Source organism: Gekko japonicus, unplaced genomic scaffold, assembly GCF_001447785.1.
Source record: "Gekko japonicus isolate JY-2015 unplaced genomic scaffold, Gekko_japonicus_V1.1 scaffold2936, whole genome shotgun sequence".
In the NCBI taxonomy this organism is placed as follows: domain Eukaryota; kingdom Metazoa; phylum Chordata; class Lepidosauria; order Squamata; family Gekkonidae; genus Gekko; species Gekko japonicus.
The window spans coordinates 83,713-103,608 of NW_015172101.1; the positions used below are offsets into that span (position 1 = coordinate 83,713).

A 19,896-nucleotide genomic window follows, 5' to 3' on the forward strand; every position below is an offset into this window, starting at 1 on the left:
GTACAGATCCAGCTTTCTAAAGATGGAGCAGAATTTTTTGTGGTATTTTTTCATTTGTGTGTGTGTGTGCTCATGCCTGGAAATCATGGTAACTTCTGGTGACTCCTACTGGGGCACGGAGGACATTCAGAGAAGTGGCTTCATAGCCTGTCTCTGCCTCCCGGCCCTGGTATTCTTTGGAGGTCTCCCGTCCAAATACTTGCCAGGGTCGGCCATGCTTAGCTTCTGAGATCTGACGAGATCAGGCTTTCCTGGGCTATCCAGGTCAGGGCAAGACAGAGCAGAATTTGACAAACATTAAGGGGGGAAAAGATTGTTTGGAAATATTTACTCTAAAGGAAGATGACCCTTAATGTAAGACAATTCCCCCTAAAAAAAAGTGAATACTATACATAAAAACAGATGGCCCTGAATTTAAAATAACCCTTACACAAAAAATGTAGCAATATAAACCAGATTGGAATAGATCTAAACACTCTGCTTTATTCAGGAATCTCTGAAGTTCGCTAGCCACCACTCGTTCAATCATGGTACATGAGACTGGTGATAGTTATTCAACTCTCCTGGGTCCAGAGTAGGTTTCTTTAGGAGTGGACACACCACTGCCTGCTTCAAGGCAGGAACAACCACCCCATCTCTTAGGGAGTCATGTGCTGTCTCCCAGGCTCAGTTCACCAGCACCCCCTCTTTGGCAGATTTTAAGTACCCAGAAGGGGCAAGGTCTGTACAGACAGGTAGTAGGTCTCAAACTTCCCAGCATCCTTGCCACATCCTCAGAGAACACAAGCTGAAAGGTATTCCACACAACTGGACAAAATAGACTATCCGATCCTGTCACTGCTAATGTAAAGTCCATTACTACTACTAGGCAACTGCTGCTTGAAGCACAAGGGAAGAAGCAAAATCTGGAGTGGAGTAAAATTCTGAGCCAGAAGCATGGGTGAGTACTAGTAGAGAAACATATCAGCCCAACCTCCTCTGCATAGCAACACCCAGTAGATAAATATACCCAAATGGAAGACAACACTCCCTTTTTTAGAAAGCCAAAAAAGGTAAAGAAGGTCATCTTCCTTTTGAGTAAATAGGGTACATTTAGGCACTATGTAAGGAGTAAGGACTGAGGAGTCTGTGAGTAAACTGTAATTAGCCCAAGTTACAGTGAATGCATTTGGAATGTACATTTGATTTTTGTGTTAAGCATGTATGTTAAGCATGTCGTATGCAAATAGTCTTTTCCTAGGCATAACTGGAGAAAAGTATGGGCAAAATGTGGGTCAGCATCCACATAGTCCTTGATATGTCAATTTAAGTAATGTCTGGTGAGTACCTCCTCGTAGTTTGATATGGAATATAGAAGAGGTAGGCTGTAGCCTGGGTGAGGCTGTGTTTGCAGATCTTCACCCTAAGGAGTCATATGCCCTAGGTAATTTTTTTTATAAATATAGGCTTTTAAATTTGTGTGATAATAACTCCCTTTCGAAGAAAGGCAGCTTAATTCTAGAACTGGAATATTTCAGGTTATTTAAAAAAATAGTGGTGTCCAGTGATGCATAATGCCAGTACTGCTCCAGTAGAATTGGAGTTATTCACGTCTCTCCCCCCCCCCGTTCCCCTGGTGGATTTTTCCAAGTAATCCTTACTAACAAAACTCTGACAAAAAAATTATTCTTCATCTGCTATGACTGTGAACATAGTAAGGTACTTAAGTAAGGGTAATATGTTTTCATTATAAGTAGGAAAACACTTCCGAACTTGAAAATAACTGTTCACATTTAATATATACACTTCTGATACAATCTGTGAACAAGCGGTGGGCTTGGGAACAGGGTGTCCTCAGTTTATGAAGAAAGCATGGATTTTCCCATTGATTTGTTTGCAACCTCATCTGGAAACGTGGCAGCCAAGCTTAGTAATCCAGACTGGCTATAGATTTGTACTTGCTAGTTGCTTAAATATCTGGAATGCTCTTCACAGGCTAAAAATACCTTGAATTGAGCCTGGCTCACTTCAGGGAACAAATGCGGACACTGTAGCTATGATATAACATATAATGTAAAACCAGCCGCCAGTAATGACGTGTATGCATATATCCAGCAAACAACATTACAGTCCATGTGTGAGAATATCACCTTCTTCCATCAGAGGGCAGTGGTGATGCATGGCTGACAATTGGAAGACTAGGATTTGCAAAGGTTTAGAAAATGCATTACTGGGGAATTTTTGGCAGCCTGTTTGTTTATTTTAAAAGTTGAGCTGAACAGAGTACAATGGAGAAAGTACAGTTTACACAGCAAAAATAATGTATCAACTTACAAGACGAATTTACATTTTGGGCATTGTGTTAGAACCACCTGAATTATCATAAAGGTTAATGTGTAAAAGAGCAGAACAAAATCTATAATTATGCTTGGTTTAACACTATGTTTTGTTTTCTAAATACTTGTAATTATACCATCTTTAAATGAGAGGTGCTTCCCCCTTAGGAGGCATAAGCTATTGTTAATGGAAGAGAGTGGAAAGCTCTTTCCAGTACCCTTTCCGGCCTAGTTTATTTAGATCTAGACAAAGAGAACTACGTAGGAATTTATTTTCCCATCCTTATCCAACAGTACAATACAACAGCTGTATGACTCATGTTTGCCACTCTTGCATGGATTGATATTGTAATGTATTGAAACGATTACATGAATCACCTCATAGGACTCCTATGTTAAGCTTCGAGCCAGACCAGGGCACCTCTGAGCGAACTTCCTATTGGTCGCTTCGTAACAGCGACCAATCAGAACGATACCATTCCCTAGGAGGGAAAGACTCCCATTGGTCCTTAACTAAGCAATCTCATTGGTTGTTAATTGTAAATAGGCGTGGCTACATTAGCCCGGTTATGTTTAAAAGGAGCATAAGCTCCCACTGTTTTCTGTTCTGGTTTCTTACTGAGTTGAGTGCTTGTTCGTTACTTCCAATAAAGCTGAATCACTTGCTGAATCACTCTAAGAGTCCTTTGTTAGCGCGATCTAACAATTGGCGACGAGGATGGGATATTAGAGCGGGTAGGCAGCCCTGCGGACATCCACACTTCGGACTCGGAAGAAAGCGAGCAGAGCACAGCAGCCGATCCGGCGGAGGCGCCACCAGCTCCGGTGCCCAAGTCTCCCACGATGGCTGGAAGCCAGAAGTTCGAGTGCTTCGAACCTTCCTCAGAAGACTGGGACTCCTACCTATCCAGGTTCGAGTTCCATCTGGAGACACACGACATTACAGACGAGGCCAAGAAACGGGCGTGCCTCCTGAGTTCCTGCGGGAAGGGGACCTTCGACATAGCCAGGTCGTTGGTGGCCCCAACTGATATAAAGACTGTCACCTACGCTGACATCACTGAGAAGCTTAAGGCTCACTATTCTCCACAACCGTCGGAGATCGCCTGCCGGCACGCGTTTTACAAGCGGAGCCAGGCCGGAGGCGAGACCATCGCGGAAAATCAGAACGATACCATTCCCTAGGAGGGAAAGACTCCCATTGGTCCTTAACTAAGCAATCTCATTGGTTGTTAATTGTAAATAGGCGTGGCTACATTAGCCCGGTTATGTTTAAAAGGAGCATAAGCTCCCACTGTTTTCTGTTCTGGTTTCTTACTGAGTTGAGTGCTTGTTCGTTACTTCCAATAAAGCTGAATCACTTGCTGAATCACTCTAAGAGTCCTTTGTTAGCGCGATCTAACAGATATTTTGAAGACCAAGTACTTTTAATTCCATTGTGACTTGCAAATAAGTCACCTGTTTTCCTGCTATAATGCTAATTTCTGGGAGTTCCCCCCCCCTAAAGCTCTTTCAGAGAAGAAGACAAGCCACCCTGTTGCCCCTGGAAGACCTCTATCCAGCAGTGTACCCAATGCTAACTGTTTTCTGCATTCACAGAGCACCTCCCTTTAACAAACAGAATTCACTTGCTCTTGAAATTGTCCTGGTACAACCAAACCTTTTGGTTTAGGTGCTCAACCAGAAATTCACTACATTCTACCATGCAGCTTGAACAAGGGAAGTGAAAGAAAAACATAGAAGCCTTCCAATGAGCTGGCTTTGGCTGGGAGAGTGGGGTATAAATCTGATAGATAAATAAATATCTTCATTTGACTGTTTTACATGTCACAGGGTCATCAATAAGCTAATTAATTGCAGCCTACCCAAATCCGTCTTCTATCTGCTTCTTGGCTTTCTTCATACCTACATTGTTTGATAAGGCCTGTGTATGTCAAACACAAGTATTGCTTTCAGGGCTGTTGTTCTTTTTAAACCAAGAAGCCATTTCGGTCAAATCATTTTTAATCTATTTGGGACAGAGTCCTGTAACAGCTTGTACAGCGGTAATCCACATAGCACTAAATAAGAGAAAGGACCCAACGGCATTTGGTTTGCAGTCCAACAGAGTCGCAAGTTTCACCAATCCTCCTAATAAACAAGAAATCCAATTTGCCAGTTCATTAGAAGGAAGTCTCATTAGATGGATTTCTGGTTCACTATATCTTATGTGCTTTAGTGAAACTTAGTATTCTGGACATGTGTTATGTGTCTGCTGTGGAAGGTGAGTGCAACAGCTGTTGCATGGCTCCGTCCCAAACGGATTAAAATGATGTAACGAGAGTAGCTTCCTGGTAGAAATTCTAAAAATGTCATCTGCTTGTATTCTAATAAGTAAATAGAGAATGGATTTTGATTGGCAAGTACATCAAATATTCCATGGTATGGAAAGCATTAAAATTAAAAGCTTCAGATTGGAGTTGCAAATTCTTGTATTATCAGTAGGTCAACGTAAGAACACTGGTCCATTTAGCTTAGTACTGTTTATTCTTACTGATGCACAGAAGTTATTTTCCCGATGCTTGATATCCTTTTACTTGAGATGCCAGGAATTGAACCTGAGACCTACTGTGTGCTAAATATTTAGCCACAGCCCCTCCTGTTTCTTTCACCTGTTCTGTACAAGCTACATAGTACACATATAGTGAAATTTCAGGGTTTGTTTTTTCTCTCTCTCACAGATAGAGAAAATCAGTCGATGCTGATCACGTAAGTAGCTTGTTTCAGACACCTCACACTGGCAAAAGAGTTTTTTCCCTCTCTAATGGGCTTCTTGCATGTTTTGTGATTGCATGAAACTAGTCTAGTATGTATTCTTATTTGACAAATAGCTTCCTCAACACTGACATTAGGAGACAGAGTAGGACCCCCCCTCAATTATATTGAATATCCTACCACCCAGGGTGTATAGAATTTGTGGCTACCTCTCCTAGAGATATTCAGTCTACAAATGGAGGCTCAAGAACCCAGTCCTTAAGGAGAAATTGCCTGGATCCATTCAGTATTACACTTTAAAAAAATTAAATGAAAAAAGAAGTCATGAGTTGAAGACAGCTAAGACACAGAGCGTTACAGATAAGAGAGCCCAGAATTCAGAGCCAAGAGTTTGTTGCTTCTTGCCTCTTTGATCTGATATTGAGTAAGTTATTTTTAGTGCTCTTTATATGATTGCTTTCTGGATGCAGTTGTGATTGATGAGAGCAGTTGCCCTTTGACAAATAGGAGGCAGCTACATAACTGGGTGTGACCGCTTACTCTGCAGGTAACAGAACTGATCACGCTCAGCCCACAAGTGCCTACTGGCCATGTGATGGCTAAATGGAAGTCCCACATCCAGAGGAACTAGGGCTCTGAGTGCCAGTTGCTTGGGGACAAAAGGGTAGAGGCTTTAAAATTTTGCCTATGGACCTTACATGGTATCTGTTTGGTCACTCTGAGAAACGGAATGCTGGACTAGGTAGATGATTGGTATGGGATCAGAAGCTGCGTCTTGCATTCATTCAACCAGGCCAATATAACTTGTGATCTACAAAACAGTATAGCTGTGTATGGCAGCCCACTACAAGCTCAGCATGCTTTCTGTGCTTGTTGCAATAGGCAATACTTTGCCCTGACCTGGATAGCCCAGGCTACTCCAGTCTTGTCAGATCTTGGAAGCTGAGCAGGGTAGGCCCTGGTCAGTGTTTGGAAGGGAGACCACAAGCAATACCAGGGTCATGATGTGGAGATAAGGATGCCAGCCTCCAGGTGGGGATCCCCCAGAATTACAGCTCTTCTCCAGACTACAGAGACCAGTTCCCCTGGAGAAAATGGCTGCTTTGGAGGGTGGACTCTATGGCATTGTACCCCACTGAGGTCTCTGTCCTCACCAAACTCCACCCCCCAAATCTTCAGGAGTTTCCCAACCTGGGTCTGGCAACCCTACCCCCCCCCCCCCGATGGTGGCCAAGAGGGATCTGGCAGCCCTCTGCGGAGGCAGGCCATAAGCCAACCACCACCGAATGTCTCTTGCCTTGAAAACCCCGTGGGGTCACCATAAGTCAGCTGTAACTCGATGGCAAACAAACAAACAACCTTTATAATGCAGGCACCTGCATGCTCATAATGCAGTGGTGTAGCCATAGCCGTGCATAGTAAACTGCGGGTGTGAGCAGTTTTCTGCATGTTTCAGGGATATTTTAACAGTGCAGTCTCTCCTAAATGAAGGTTTGTGTTGAAATAATTAAAATTTGACTAAAGTGCCTTAAGGAGCCACACTCACAAAATGGTCTTATGATATGGTTCGTCACCCACACAGTTGCATGATGAGTGGTCACGTGCATACAAAACCATCTGTTGTGGCTTGTGAAAATGCTCTTCCCAGAGCCCCCACTTCAGTACTCTACTGCCAAAATATATAAAATCAGGCTTCTGAAGAATACAAACTGTAACACGGTGGGCTATTGTGACCTAATGCAGTTGGAGCATTGCCACAACATTTCCCCCAAGAGATGCTGCGAATTTCACAACAATGTATTCGGCAGTTAAAGCATACTATTTGGCCATAAAAAATACAGGTCAGCTGATCCCCTGATCTGTTCACCTGGGTACCAAACAATTCAAGCAACTGCTAAACTGGTTTGCCGCTGTCCTATTATTGCTAACTTTGTTTCCTGGATGAGACATCAAAAGCTGACTTTTATATGACTGGGCAGATCAGCTGGGAAATGGCTTCCAAACACCCCCTCCCCCAGCTTCATGGCATCCCTGCAAGGCTGGAACATAGCCTGTTGGTTCTGAACAGGCACAAACAATTGAACAGTCTGTCATTAAGTCACCTGTCTGGTTGTGATGGGCAATCAGGTGATGAGCCAAAGTGGTAAGGAGTCCCTGCTCTCGCACATGCCAGAGTCGCCCTGCATAAGAATATCACTTCTATAGTGTCTGGAGAGGGACAAGGCCTCTATTCCAACCCTTTATGTTTATCTCCATGACCATCTGATCTGTTGGATTCATAGAAGTACTGCCTTGATAGACCCATAAGGTTTTCCTCATAAGGAGCAGAGCCAAACCTTTACTGCTACGTGGCAGGTACAAATATTCACACATGAACTGTATCCTGTTGTTAATGGATATGATAATCAATCACAACCCTGATTTAGTAGCTCTGGCTGCGGTCACACAGAACAGAAGCCAATCAGTCACAACCCTGATTTAGTAGCTCTGTAATTAACACTAAACGAGCAGGTATATAATTCCAGCAAAAACATTGCATACACATACACTAGTGAGTTTACATTATAATCCCAATGTTATGAGAGCTCTGGATAATATAATCAACTGCACTTACTTCTGGTGACAGAAAATCAGGTAGAATCTTAATTTGCCTAGGAGAGCCAGCCACATAGCTTAAGGGGACAAGGTTGAAAAATCAATTGCAGCAGAAATCTGGAGTTAAGTTATGGCATTTCTCTCCCCCCCTCCCCCCAACATAGTGGAGAATCTGGTGCTGGCAAGACTGTGAACACAAAGCGTGTCATTCAGTACTTTGCCACAGTAGCTGCGATTGGTGAACCTGGAAAAAAGAACGTAAGTGTTGGAAATTAGTGTTTTCTTCTTTGGTCCAAGTACTACTTAGTAACAACAGACAGAAGACATTCCGTCTGCAGTTTACTGGAAGCATGGGTTGGGCAGTTGTTTTTGCTTTCATCCTGTTAGATTATTGTCGTTTACATGGTCTTTATCCAGAATCTGTCTTCCAAGTCAGTGTTGCTTCAGAGCACATCTTTGATGTATATCTTAGTTTTTATAAGCAGTTTGACTGCCATGGCTTCTCCCAATAATACTGGGAATTGCTACTTGTTGATGGTATGGGGAACTTTCTGTAAGAAACTCCTGTAGCTCATCACAAGGCTACAGTTCCCAGGGATCTAAAGATTTTTTTAAAGTCTAGATATACATTGAGATTTCTGGTGCCACAGTTCTTGATGCCACAATTCTGGATGTTACATTAACAGGACAAAAACATGTTGTAAAGCATTTACATCCTTAACCCTCTCTTAGCTGTGCATTTTTTGTTTCTGGTTTTCTTTTCCCTGTGTTTGTGGTGTTCGTTGGGGGGGGGATCTTTTGGATCTTCTTTTCGATTTGATGCATGAGCACTTTTGTACAGATGAATCTTCCCCTCTTTGTCCTATGCAATATAACTGACCCATAGACTGAAGAGTTATGAAGGCTGAATCAGAGCAGAAGACTGCCTATACGCTAAGGCTAGTATGTTGATCCAGGAACTGCAACTTCATACTTCGGGTCTGTTGGCTTGTAAAGATTGGTGCTTTAATGCTGGCAGCACTGATCAACTGTTTGGTGGTGCATTTATTCTGCAGGAAAATAGCATGTACACCAATGGGTTCTAGTTGTGGGTATCAAGGAGTGCACATGGAAGCATGTTTCCATGCACAGCTACCTCTTGCTCATTCAGGGGGGAAAGGTTTAGAGGTGCTAGAAAATTCTCTTTAGGAATATTTATGAAAAAGAACATACAATTAGATATATGAGAAGAATACACAAAGTCTGTGCCAAATCACTGATGGAGAGCTAGTGATCAGTGAGGATGGATTATACTTTCAATTCTGTTAGCCTTTGATTAGCTCTTTATTTAATTTTTTTCATCTTTTCTCCCCCAACTGTTCCTTTATTAGCAACCAGCCACCAAGACTGGAGTAAGTAGACGAGGCCATAGTTGTTGAATTTGCATTGCGTGAAGTTGCTGAAATACAATGAACATTGTTAATAAACCTACAGAAAACATATGTTTGCATGTCTGAAGTCTAAAATAACGGCCAAATCAGGTTAGATACAAAAGATCAGCAATTAAGACCTTGCATGGCGTTTAAATAACTAATTAGCATCCTGTGTTGCTGCCTGCAGATTGGGAGAAGGGTCATGTGGGCAAGGAGTGTTTAACCCTTTTCTCTCATGCCTTTTCAGTGAATTTAATAGCATTTCCTAAGCTGCAATTATGTCAATGAAAGGACAGGTGCAAGTGAATATCTTTTCGTACTCATGATGGAAAGTGGTGCTTTGGGGGAGAAGGTTTTACATTGTGGAACAAGCATGCGAAGAAATAGTTAAAAACAGAAAATACTGTTTCCACCCAACAGTCCTTCCCTGATCTTCAAAGAGGAGCCCAGTAATTAGCTTTTTTTAAAGGCAGAAAATCCTACTCATGGATCTTTTGTGTATGCATAGCATGGCCCTAATTCAGCTGTATTTCATTCTAACTCTGAAAAAGGTGGGCCAAATCAGGTTAGATACAAAAGATCAACAATTAAGACCTTGCATGGCGTTTAAATAGCTAATTAGCATCCTGTGTTGCTGCGTGCAGATTGGGAGAAGGGTCATGTGGGCAGGGAGTGTTTAACCCTTTTCTCTCATGCCTTTTCAGTGAATTTAATAGCATTTCCTAAGCTGCAATTATGTCAATGAAAAGACAGGTGCAAGTGAATATCTTTTCCCACTCATGATGCAAAGTGGTGCTTTGGGGGAGAAGGTTTTACATTGTGGAACAAGCATGCGAAGAAATAGTTAAAAACAGAAAATACTGTTTCCACCCAACAGTCCTTCCCTGATCTTCAAAGAGGAGCCCAGTAATTAGCTTTTTTTAAAGGCAGAAAATCCTACTCATGGATCTTTTGTGTATGCATAGCATGGCCCTAATTCAGCTGTATTTCATTCTAACTCTGAAAAAGGTATTCCTCCTTCTGCACAAACTTGCCCACATCCAGCCCCCTTACTCCTCAGTCCTACCGTATCTCCTGCATAAACAATGTGTTAACAGAAACTATTCCAGTGTCCATTAGACTAAATGTCAAATCTGTAAGGCATGATCGTATGCGCACCTCTGAGGGCTTATAAATGCTAAGGAATTAGACTCAAACTCTTGGATTGTTTAATACCACCATATTTTTCACACAATGATTGCTGTTATCAATGGAAATGTCATTATGTGTTGCTTCCCTTTCTATCCCCCAGTGAGTCAGTCTATTTCGTGTTGGTAGATTAGGTTAATGGGAGAAATGTGTGAGCATAATAAATTAATCGCTATATGAATGTATCACCTTGAACCAGCCTCCGATTCAGCACACAGTTCTGAGCTGATTTACTTTGGCATTAATAGAAATGAAAATGCATGTTTACAGCAACACAAACATTTATGTTTCTCCGTGGAATTGGCTTAATAAAATGTACTCTAAATCTTTGCATTGTAAGGGGACCTTGGAAGATCAAGTCATCCAAGCAAACCCAGCCCTAGAGGCCTTTGGGAATGCCAAAACCCTGCGAAATGACAACTCCTCACGTTTTGTAAGTATGCTTTATTGCTGTGGTACCTTACTGATCTCTCTTTATCAATACTGTTGAGTTATTTATTTAAAGATTTATATGTCACCCTCTCAACCATCAGGCTCCCGGAACCAGTGAACAGTATATCTGAAATCAACAATGAAATACAATCTATTTTGAAACATAGTCAGCTTTAGCAGCATGAAAGCCAGTAACTGTAACATCAGGAAAAAGTGCTTAAATTTTGAAAAATCCAGGGAGAAACAAGAAAAGGGTGAGGAAGAATCATTTTAAAAAAATCAGTCCGTGCATGGTTAAATGAAAACAATGTAACCTCGCACCTGAAACTAAAAAGGCCAAGAGCAAATGGCAGCCGGAGGGAGAATGTCCCACAAGCATGGAGCCAGCACAGAAAAGGCCTCCTCCCAGGTAGCCATCACCTCACTGCGGATGATGGGAACACACAGAGAAGGTAGGGTTGCCAGCCTCCAGACGACTGATCTCCAGGCCGTAGAAATCAGTTTCCCTTGAGGAATGGGCAGCTTTTGAGGACAGACTCCATGTAGCATCCCATCTCAAATGAGCTGCCTCCTCTCCCCAAACCCTGCCTTCTGAGGGCATCACCCCCAAATCTCCAGGGATTTACTAAGCCAGAGTTGGCAAACCTAAGAGAAGGGCTGTGACAGATGTTCTGAGATATGAGCAGGCAGGAATATTTCTGTTCTTTTGAGTTATTTATAACTGAAAACCAAAAAACCATATGATACCTTTTATTAGAACCATCCACAATAACACAAAACAGCATTCAAACTTGCAAATTCTGCCGGAATGTTTCATCAGAGTGGATGTTAAACACTAAAATAACTGCCACGTCTTTTTCAGTTCTTAGACTTTTTTCTGTACTTAGACTTCAACCTGTTCTGTGCTAGCTGCACTGGCTCCTCGTGGAGTACCAGGTCAGGTTCAAGGTTCTGGTACTGACCTTTAAGGCCTTGAGTGGTCAGGGACCCATGTATCTCCAGGACTGCCTCCTGTGGTATGTCCGCTGAAGAACTTTAAGCTCTGCTGAGAACAACTTACTGGTGGTCCCTAGCTCCAAAGATGTCCGGCTGTCCTTGACCAGAGCTAGGGCTTTTTCAGCCCTGGCTCCTACCTGGTGGAACTCTAATAACATCTGCACCCTACGGGACCTTGTGCAGTTCCGCAGGGCATGCAAGGCAGAGATGTTCCACCAGGCTTTTGGATGAGGACAGCAATGGGTACCATCATATCTGGCACTCCCTTCTTCTCCCCCATTCTGCCTTCCCTCGCTCATTGCAAGACAGTGATGCAATCTGTACATTTGTTTTTTATGCTGCCTAATGTTGTTTTTACCTCTTGTTATCTCTTGGATTTTAAACTGTATAATATTATGTTGTTAACTGCCCTGTAAATTCAGAGAAGGGCACTATATGAATTGAAATTATAAATAATAATAAATAAATAAGGAGTCTCTATGTTTTATTTGGTGTTAGAGAGACATTTGATTCTCCACTGTTTTTAATATTTTCATTATGAGCCTGCCATTTTCCCTTCCTCTGTTCATAAGACTAAGATTATAAATCTGAACCAGCTCTGCCCAGTATCATATAACATATTCAAGTCTGCTTGGCACTCTACGCAAGATGCACGCAAGATGTACTAGGTTCAGGGCCTAAAGCATCTTAAAAAAAACAAAAAACAGCCTGCTTAAGAGTTCTGTCAAAACTCAAAAGTTTGCATCCTGCTTTGTGTTATTTGGGTTCTAATAAAAGGATGGACACTGCTTTATAACTAACAGTTTAATATTATGATGTTGATGTTACTTATGTAGCTACAAAGTAACTATGTATCTGTGACTAAATACGACATTTCCTAAGGTTATTTATCCTGGTGTTGCTACTGTCTACCTCCAGTCCACTCAACTTTTAATGTGACCTGTTCCTTTATATGGAGTGCCTTTTGCAGCACTCACCGTGGGCAGCCATTTTACTTTCAGTTGCTGAAACTCTCTCGCACAAAGATCTTCAGATGTCATGCTGGCTGCAGTACCACAATAGACTGTATGAATTACAATAACTTCAGCCAACAGGCCCAAGGTTTAGAAGAGGATTTGACATTTATAAAATAGGGATCACGTCCTTCATAGAGTTATTCGTTGATTACTTCTGAGGAAAATCACTGATAAAGCTAATTGGAAATGAGAAATGATTGACTATACATAAATAATGTGAAGTATTATGAATTAGAAAGGTGCCTATATTTGTGCAAGGAGAGCCAGTGCAGTGTAGTGGTTAGACTTAGAGTGTCAAGCAAGGATCTGAGAGATTCTAGGTTTGAATCTGCACTTTGCCATGGAAGCTCCCTAAGTGACCTTGGGCCAGTCACACACAGGCTAAACTGCCTCACAGTGTTGTTGGGAGCATAAAATGGAGGAGAAGAAAATAATGTATGCTGCCTTGGGACCCTATTGGGTATAATTGAGGGTATAATTGATAGAGTATAAATGAGGTAAATAAATAAATAAGGAAGTTATAACAGTGATAGCAGGAAGACCTAGACCAGTTTATTAAGAGCAAAGGATGAGAAATATTTCATAATGTGTTTTGCCCTTCTGTCTGGACAATGAAGGGTGAATATACATCCTGGGTGGTTGGAGGGAGTGATGAAAACCTCTGAAAAGCAGTGTCACATACAACAGTTCTCTTATACCATCTCCATCAATAGCAGAGAATACAGCACATTGCAAGTGAAGCATACAAGTCATGCGTAACAGTCCCTGAGGGTTGCAGAAACAGCTATCTGGTCATGAGACTACAGAAGTGAGCGGCTGTTCTAATTTTGGCATGTGGGATGCAAAGCTGCAGAAACTGCAGCCTGCCTCTGCAGTTTCCCAGCTTGTGCTCCGTAATGAGGACCACTGAGACTGTAGCCTCCTCAGACGCCTGAAAGTTAGACAATATGTTATGACCAGGTTATATTTCTTCAGCTCACATTGTATGTCTGGGGAGATAAAAGGTTGTCTTCTGGAGGAATCATTGGAATGCATCCTCTGCACCATTTAGTCTAGACCCTTATCCTAAGCGAAACCCCCCAAATCAATACCTGTCCAGATTTCCAAGAAGTACCTAAGAAAGCAGAGTCTACAGTTTACTCTGTGGCTGAAACATTAGTGAATCTCCCTAAGTCATGGTTTATCTGCATTCATTTAAATTAATCAAAAAATCAAATTATGCAGGGCTATTTTTGAGCAGGAACACACAGGAACGGAGTTCCAGCTGGCTTCAGAGTTGGCCACACCCACTACTGCCAAAACCTCTGTGTGCGTGGCTACAGAGGGAAGGCATGGAGAGTGACCCCCCAGCAACTCCGAGGCGGGTGGGCCAGGGGGGGCCTGGAATGCCTCCTCGTGCCTTCCCCGGCCTGTCCAAGGGCCCGCTTGCCTGGACGCCCTGCAGCCGCGGGGTGCCCAGGCAAGCCAAGGGAAGACATGGAGTGTGGCCTAATATGCTAATGAGCTGTGCTGTCAGGGGTGTGGCCTAATATGCTAATGTGTTTTTGCTATTGGGTGTGGCCTATTATGCTAATGAGTTCCTGCTGGGCTTTTTCTACAAAAAAAGCCCTGAAATTATGTATGTGTGCAAGAGAGACAATGTTGTGTTTTGTGAGAACATATTGATTTGTATTTTACTACTGCCAGTTTGTAAATGCAGTAAAGGATTTTTTTAAAAAGAACTTTTTTACCATTTAGAAATTGAAATTCATTTCCCCCCAAATTCCAAATTTATATTTGAATACAAATTTTTGATGATTTATGCTGTTTTGGTTATTGATTGAAGCATGTTTTCATTAGTTACAAGTGATTACCCTGTCAGTCCTATGGAAGAAAGGCAGACTACAAGTAACATAAATAATTTGGAAAATCCCATCCTTGTCAGAAACATGTAGCCTTTGTTTTGTTTATCAGTGAGATCCTAAGCAGAGTTGTACTATCCTAAGTGCATTGACTTTAATAGACTTAGAAGGATGTAACTTCAATTAAGACTATAATGTAAATTAGGACTGTCTATTTTGCTGTTTCTGTGTTTTTATTAATATGTGACATTTTTCTCGTGTACAAATTAGGGTAAATTTATCAGAATCCATTTTGGCACTACAGGCAAACTCTCATCAGCTGATATTGAAATCTGTAAGCAACATACTAATTTATAATTACTGAATTACACATCCTTGGTTGAATCCAAAGGTGCCTTTGCATGAGTAGAAGGCACTTCTGCTTATACAAGGGATGGGGTGGTCCACTGTTTCTTCTGATTTCCCCAGAAGAATTGCAGTCCTCTGTGCTGCTTCTCCTGCTATTCGGGGGGGGGGGGTTCCCCAACCCTCATTAGCACCTTTTCAGGTGGCACAGGAAGCTATGGAAGACAGGGAGTGGTGGCTAAGATCTCTTTCACTTCTGCTTGCATTTCTTTGGATCCAACTCCCGGTCCACATGTTTCAACTTAATTCTCAACCTATCTCCATTGTACAACCAGATCTGCTAGAGAAATCCCGAGTGATTTTCCAGCAACCAGGTGAGAGAGCCTACCACATCTTCTACCAGATCTTGTCAGGGAAAAAAGCAGAGCTACAAGGTAAGAGTAAAGACAAGATGAATTGATGTTGAGATCTGCGACTTGTGTGAATAGATAAAAAGGCAAAAGGAAAGGGTGAAAATTATTTTGTGTTTTTTCAAAAAATGTCTAGCTGAGTATCACCTATAATAAGGAACTAAACTAAAGACAGGTAACTTGCAGAACATGTTTGAAATAGATCAAAATGGCAGTCATCCTCTATCAAAATCAGCTGTCACTAAATAACAGAAGTTACAAATTTATTAGCCCAGTTTTTGCCATGCCATATCCTGGAGTACTGGTACAAAACAAAAATTTCAGTCATGATCCAGAAAGGCATGTGGAAGCTGGCTTCCACCCTCAGATCTTCTTGCTTAATAACCTTCCACGTGGGATACCTTCAATAAAGCTTTGCTGGTCTTAAAGGTGCCACTAGACTTAAACATTTGGGAAACACTGTTACACCTGGATTTGCCTACATCTAGAATTATCGGGACTGTTGAAGCAGTTCCTGAAGCTGTATCAGAAATCATGCAAGGAGGGGTCAAAATATGGCAATACAGGGCATCATTCAGAAGTGCACGGCAGAGCAGATGAAGGTGTGTTTTCCTAAATATGAATTTTTATTTGTATCACAAGGTTATCTACAACTCGTATTTGAAACCACTGAACACAGTTATTATGTAAACTATTTCACAATTGGGGTTATGTGCATTTTACAGCGATTATTTCTTTAAAAAATATTGCTGTCATTACACTGAGATGATTCAGATTGCTAGGGGATCGCCAGCTAGGCAGTCCCTCTAATACAGTGAAGAGAATCATTTTATCCGTGTACTAAATTGCTGTTTGGCAAATGCACTAATAATCTCATTTAAGTTCTTGTCATCCAGGCAGAGTGGCCCATCTGCTAAATCCTTAACCCAGTTAGCCTTTGCAGTGGTCTAATTAAGGAAGATTAAAGGAACAGTTTCAAAGTAATTTTGCTCTAACAGGATTTGGATGCAAATATTGTACTGTGAAAATGTACATTCCACGGTAAATTGCCTATTCCCATGCTACATGTTATCAGAGATCCCTGCGTCTATGAACTGCAACCTAAACGTCTCGATAGATGTCACAGTCAGCTGATCACATGTAATCCTACCCAAAATAGTTCCAGCCATAATTATAGGTTAATTTCTGTCTGGGGCTGAGGTTGGGGCAAAGTAGAAGAATCCAAAATCATGCCAAAGGTTGGGCAGCCAGAAGTTCAGAGCCTGACAACTGGTCAGCAGGGCCAAAGTAATTTCAGGACCAGGTCAAAAGTCAGGAGTTGTGGAGACCCTCTGAAGTGGGCAGGAGCATGGCAAGGTCAGGCAAGGAGTCAATCTGAGGTGAAGGGAGTATGTAGGACCAAATGGAGGCTGGAGTCAGGTATCCAGTAGAGATAGCAGCATCTTCACATTACTAAGAAGTTACAAAGACTGAAGAGAGCAGCCTGGAAGTAATGGCTTTGTATCTCTAGAGCTAACCACACTCAACCTCCAGTCAGCCAATCTCCACAGATCTCACTGGGGCCCTACATTCAGTGCATAGTTGCCTTCTGGCCATCTTGGTGGTGACACCATAGAACAGAAGAGAATGAGCCAACAGTTCCCACTGCATGTTGGGAACTTTGACAGCACAGTGAACATGGTCCTGAAATCTCCACCACCAGGGTTTCAGTCCTAAAACACCTGACTTGTTCTGTCTTTGGATACTTATCCTGTTGTCCAAACATATCCTCCAAATACATAGCTTATATGTATTATAGGTCTGCAGTGAATCCCATACAAACAAATGTAATGTGCTTTAAGTTTTTAACCCTAATCATATGTGTAGTGGTGGGCATATAGGGTTTCATGCAGATTTTGACTATATGCATGCATCTCTGGGATTGGACTAGCAGGTTGCAATCCTGCCCCTCTCTATGCATGGAGAGTGTATGTACTTTGAATACCTGAACAAGTCTCCTAATTTAGACACACCCACACTGTGCTGGCATGATTTCTAGCAACAACATTTCCTGCTGTGATATGAGCAGAAGGATCATTCTGTGATGTTACACTTGTGCAGTATTTTGACTGTTGAATGAGTTTATGGCTTATGAGTAGATCATTTCTCCAGAAAGGAATCTGTTTTAATCTTTCCATTTGCAGATATGCTGTTGGTCTCCACAAACCCATATGACTTCCACTTCTGCTCTCAAGGTGCAGTTACCGTGGACAATTTGGACGATGGGGAAGAGCTGATGGCAACTGATGTAAGCTGCTAATAATTTTGGTTAGAAATATATTTTAAAGGGAATTGCTGTGATCAGTGGCCCAGAGAAGTTTCAATGGATTTCAAATGGTCTCAGCATGGTGAACTCCTGATCCCTGACTTCTCTTACTTTATGTCATGTCAGAATAGGAGCTGCAGGTACATGCAGACACTACCTTCGCACCTGTGAGTTTTCATTATATTTGCATATACAGGGTGATAAAGAGGCAGCAAAAATTGTTGCAGTCAAACATCACATTGAATAACTTTTTAAAAAAGAGTTTGCATAGCCAAGAGGGATTTTTGATAAGACTTAAAAATGCCTGGAGGAACAAAAGAGATTCACTGACTTTTGGAAAGGAGTTCCAAATGTGATATGTATATTTGAAAAACATTTAACATTTTAAAATATTTTAGAAATGGCTTTTCATGCCATACCTGTACCTCTCAGGTTGGAAACCCTTAACAGCAGCCACTTGGCCCAATAGTTTTCTGTTTTGAAAGATGAAGACTAGCACAAGCACAGCCACCAGCCGTATAGCGAGAGTTCAGGAAAATAAAGCTGCCTATTGTTCTCAGAGGCAACTGACAGAACGTTGTGTTCTTTTCACTTTCTACAGCAAGCCATGGATATTTTGGGCTTTGTTTCAGAAGAAAAATATGGTGCCTACAAGCTCACTGGTGCTATTATGCACTTTGGAAACATGAAATTTAAACAGCGTCCCAGAGAGGAGCAGGCAGAGCCTGATGGCACTGAAAGTAAGCCTTCTCAAGATATCTGTGTCACAGTGAGTGGAAGTAGTGTTCAAAGGAAGGTGGAATGCCATTCCACTTTCTTCTCAGGTGGAACCATCCCACTACCTTTGCAATGGATGAAAACCATCCTGGGATGGAGGAGGATTGCACAGAAAAGTTACTAACAAAATGTTGCATGCTCGTGCCTGTCTACACAAAGCTAGCTGGATTTTTTTTTCTGCTGAGCTTTTGGGCTTCAGTTATAGGAGAAATGTGTGGCTGCCTCTCTGAGCAATGCTACATGGTAATAACCTGGGTCCTCTTCCATCTAGGCTTTCCTGTGTCAGAACTGTTTATGAAACCGGGTGGGTCTGGGAGCACTATCACTACAGGGGCAGTAGTCTCTCCAAGTGCCTGCTTCTGCAGGATCTGCTTGCTTCTTCCATCTCCACAGCCTTGGCCTGGGCAAGGCCAGAAAATGAAAATAAGCTGTCCAGGGCTTGCCCTGTATTCAGATTTACACAACAAGGACATCCAGAAACAGGCCAGGAACATCAATGTGTTTACAGGAGTTCTATAACTATAGCTGACTGGAATGCTTTCAGAAGCTGAAAAGCTCATTCAAGTTTGTTAGCAAATAATCAATATGAAATAATCAATATTCAATAATCAATATTGCTCTCTGAGCAATGCTACATGGTAATAGCCTTTGTTATTTGTTAGCAAATAATCAATAATCAATATGAAACAGCAGTTCTGTTTCTTAAGGTAGTGAATAGGCCACAGGCCAAACTGGGGTTACCAACCCCCCCTTGTGGAGGCGGGGGGTCCCACCACCACTAGGCCTTACTCCCCAGAAGCCGATTAGCCTGCAGGCAGGGGGACTTATTCAGGACGATGGAAACCAAGGCTGACTGTGAAGAGCTCCAAGAGGATCTCCACAAACTGATTGAGTGGGTGAGAATGTGGCAAATGGAGTTCAGTGTTGGCAAGTGTGAGGTGACGCACATAAGGGCAAAAAAAATGCCAACTTCAAGTATAGGCTAATGCGGTCTAAACTTGTTGAGACTGAAAGGGAAAGGAATTTTGTGGTCATGGTGGATAGTGGATAGTTCAATGAAAATGTCAACCCAGTGTGCTACAGCAGTGAAAAAGGCAAACTGTGTTAGGGATTATTAGGAAAGGGATTGAAAATAAAATAGCCGATATTATAGATCTATGGTGTGGCCTCAGAGGTCATTTCGGGGGGGGGGATCGCGGGGGATCGCAGTTCCCCTGGGTGAGGTACGGGGGGCAGGGCACATGATGAAGCCCCGCCCCCTGCTTCCGGCCGCCCCGCTTCCGGCCCTCATTCAGCTAGGAGGAGGCAGGAGAAGAGGGAGGGTAAGTTGCTTCCTCCCTGCCTCTCCCCACCCCTGCCTGCCTGGGGCCAGGGAGGGTCTTTGCGGGGCTTCCTTGCACTCCCGCCGGCCTTGCAGGTCCACCGCCGGTGATGTCAGGGGGTGTGGCATATGCTAATGAGTTATGCTAATGAGTTCCCCTAGCTCTTTTTCTACTAAACAACCCCTGTG

General features: G+C 42.4%; 1 protein-coding gene across 1 annotated transcript in view; it reads left to right on the plus strand.

The window, feature by feature from the left end:
- LOC107118586 (myosin heavy chain, cardiac muscle isoform) overlaps nucleotides 1-19,896 on the plus strand; it is a 115,638-nt gene that overhangs the window by 8,832 nt on the left and 86,910 nt on the right. Inside the window, exons 4-10 of the mRNA XM_015420948.1 lie at nucleotides 5,011-5,063; nucleotides 7,829-7,922; nucleotides 10,605-10,697; nucleotides 14,820-14,883; nucleotides 15,230-15,328; nucleotides 17,488-17,591; nucleotides 18,211-18,349. Of these exons, the coding sequence (XP_015276434.1) occupies nucleotides 5,011-5,063; nucleotides 7,829-7,922; nucleotides 10,605-10,697; nucleotides 14,820-14,883; nucleotides 15,230-15,328; nucleotides 17,488-17,591; nucleotides 18,211-18,349 (646 nt within the window). The remainder of the gene's footprint in view (nucleotides 1-5,010; nucleotides 5,064-7,828; nucleotides 7,923-10,604; nucleotides 10,698-14,819; nucleotides 14,884-15,229; nucleotides 15,329-17,487; nucleotides 17,592-18,210; nucleotides 18,350-19,896) is intronic.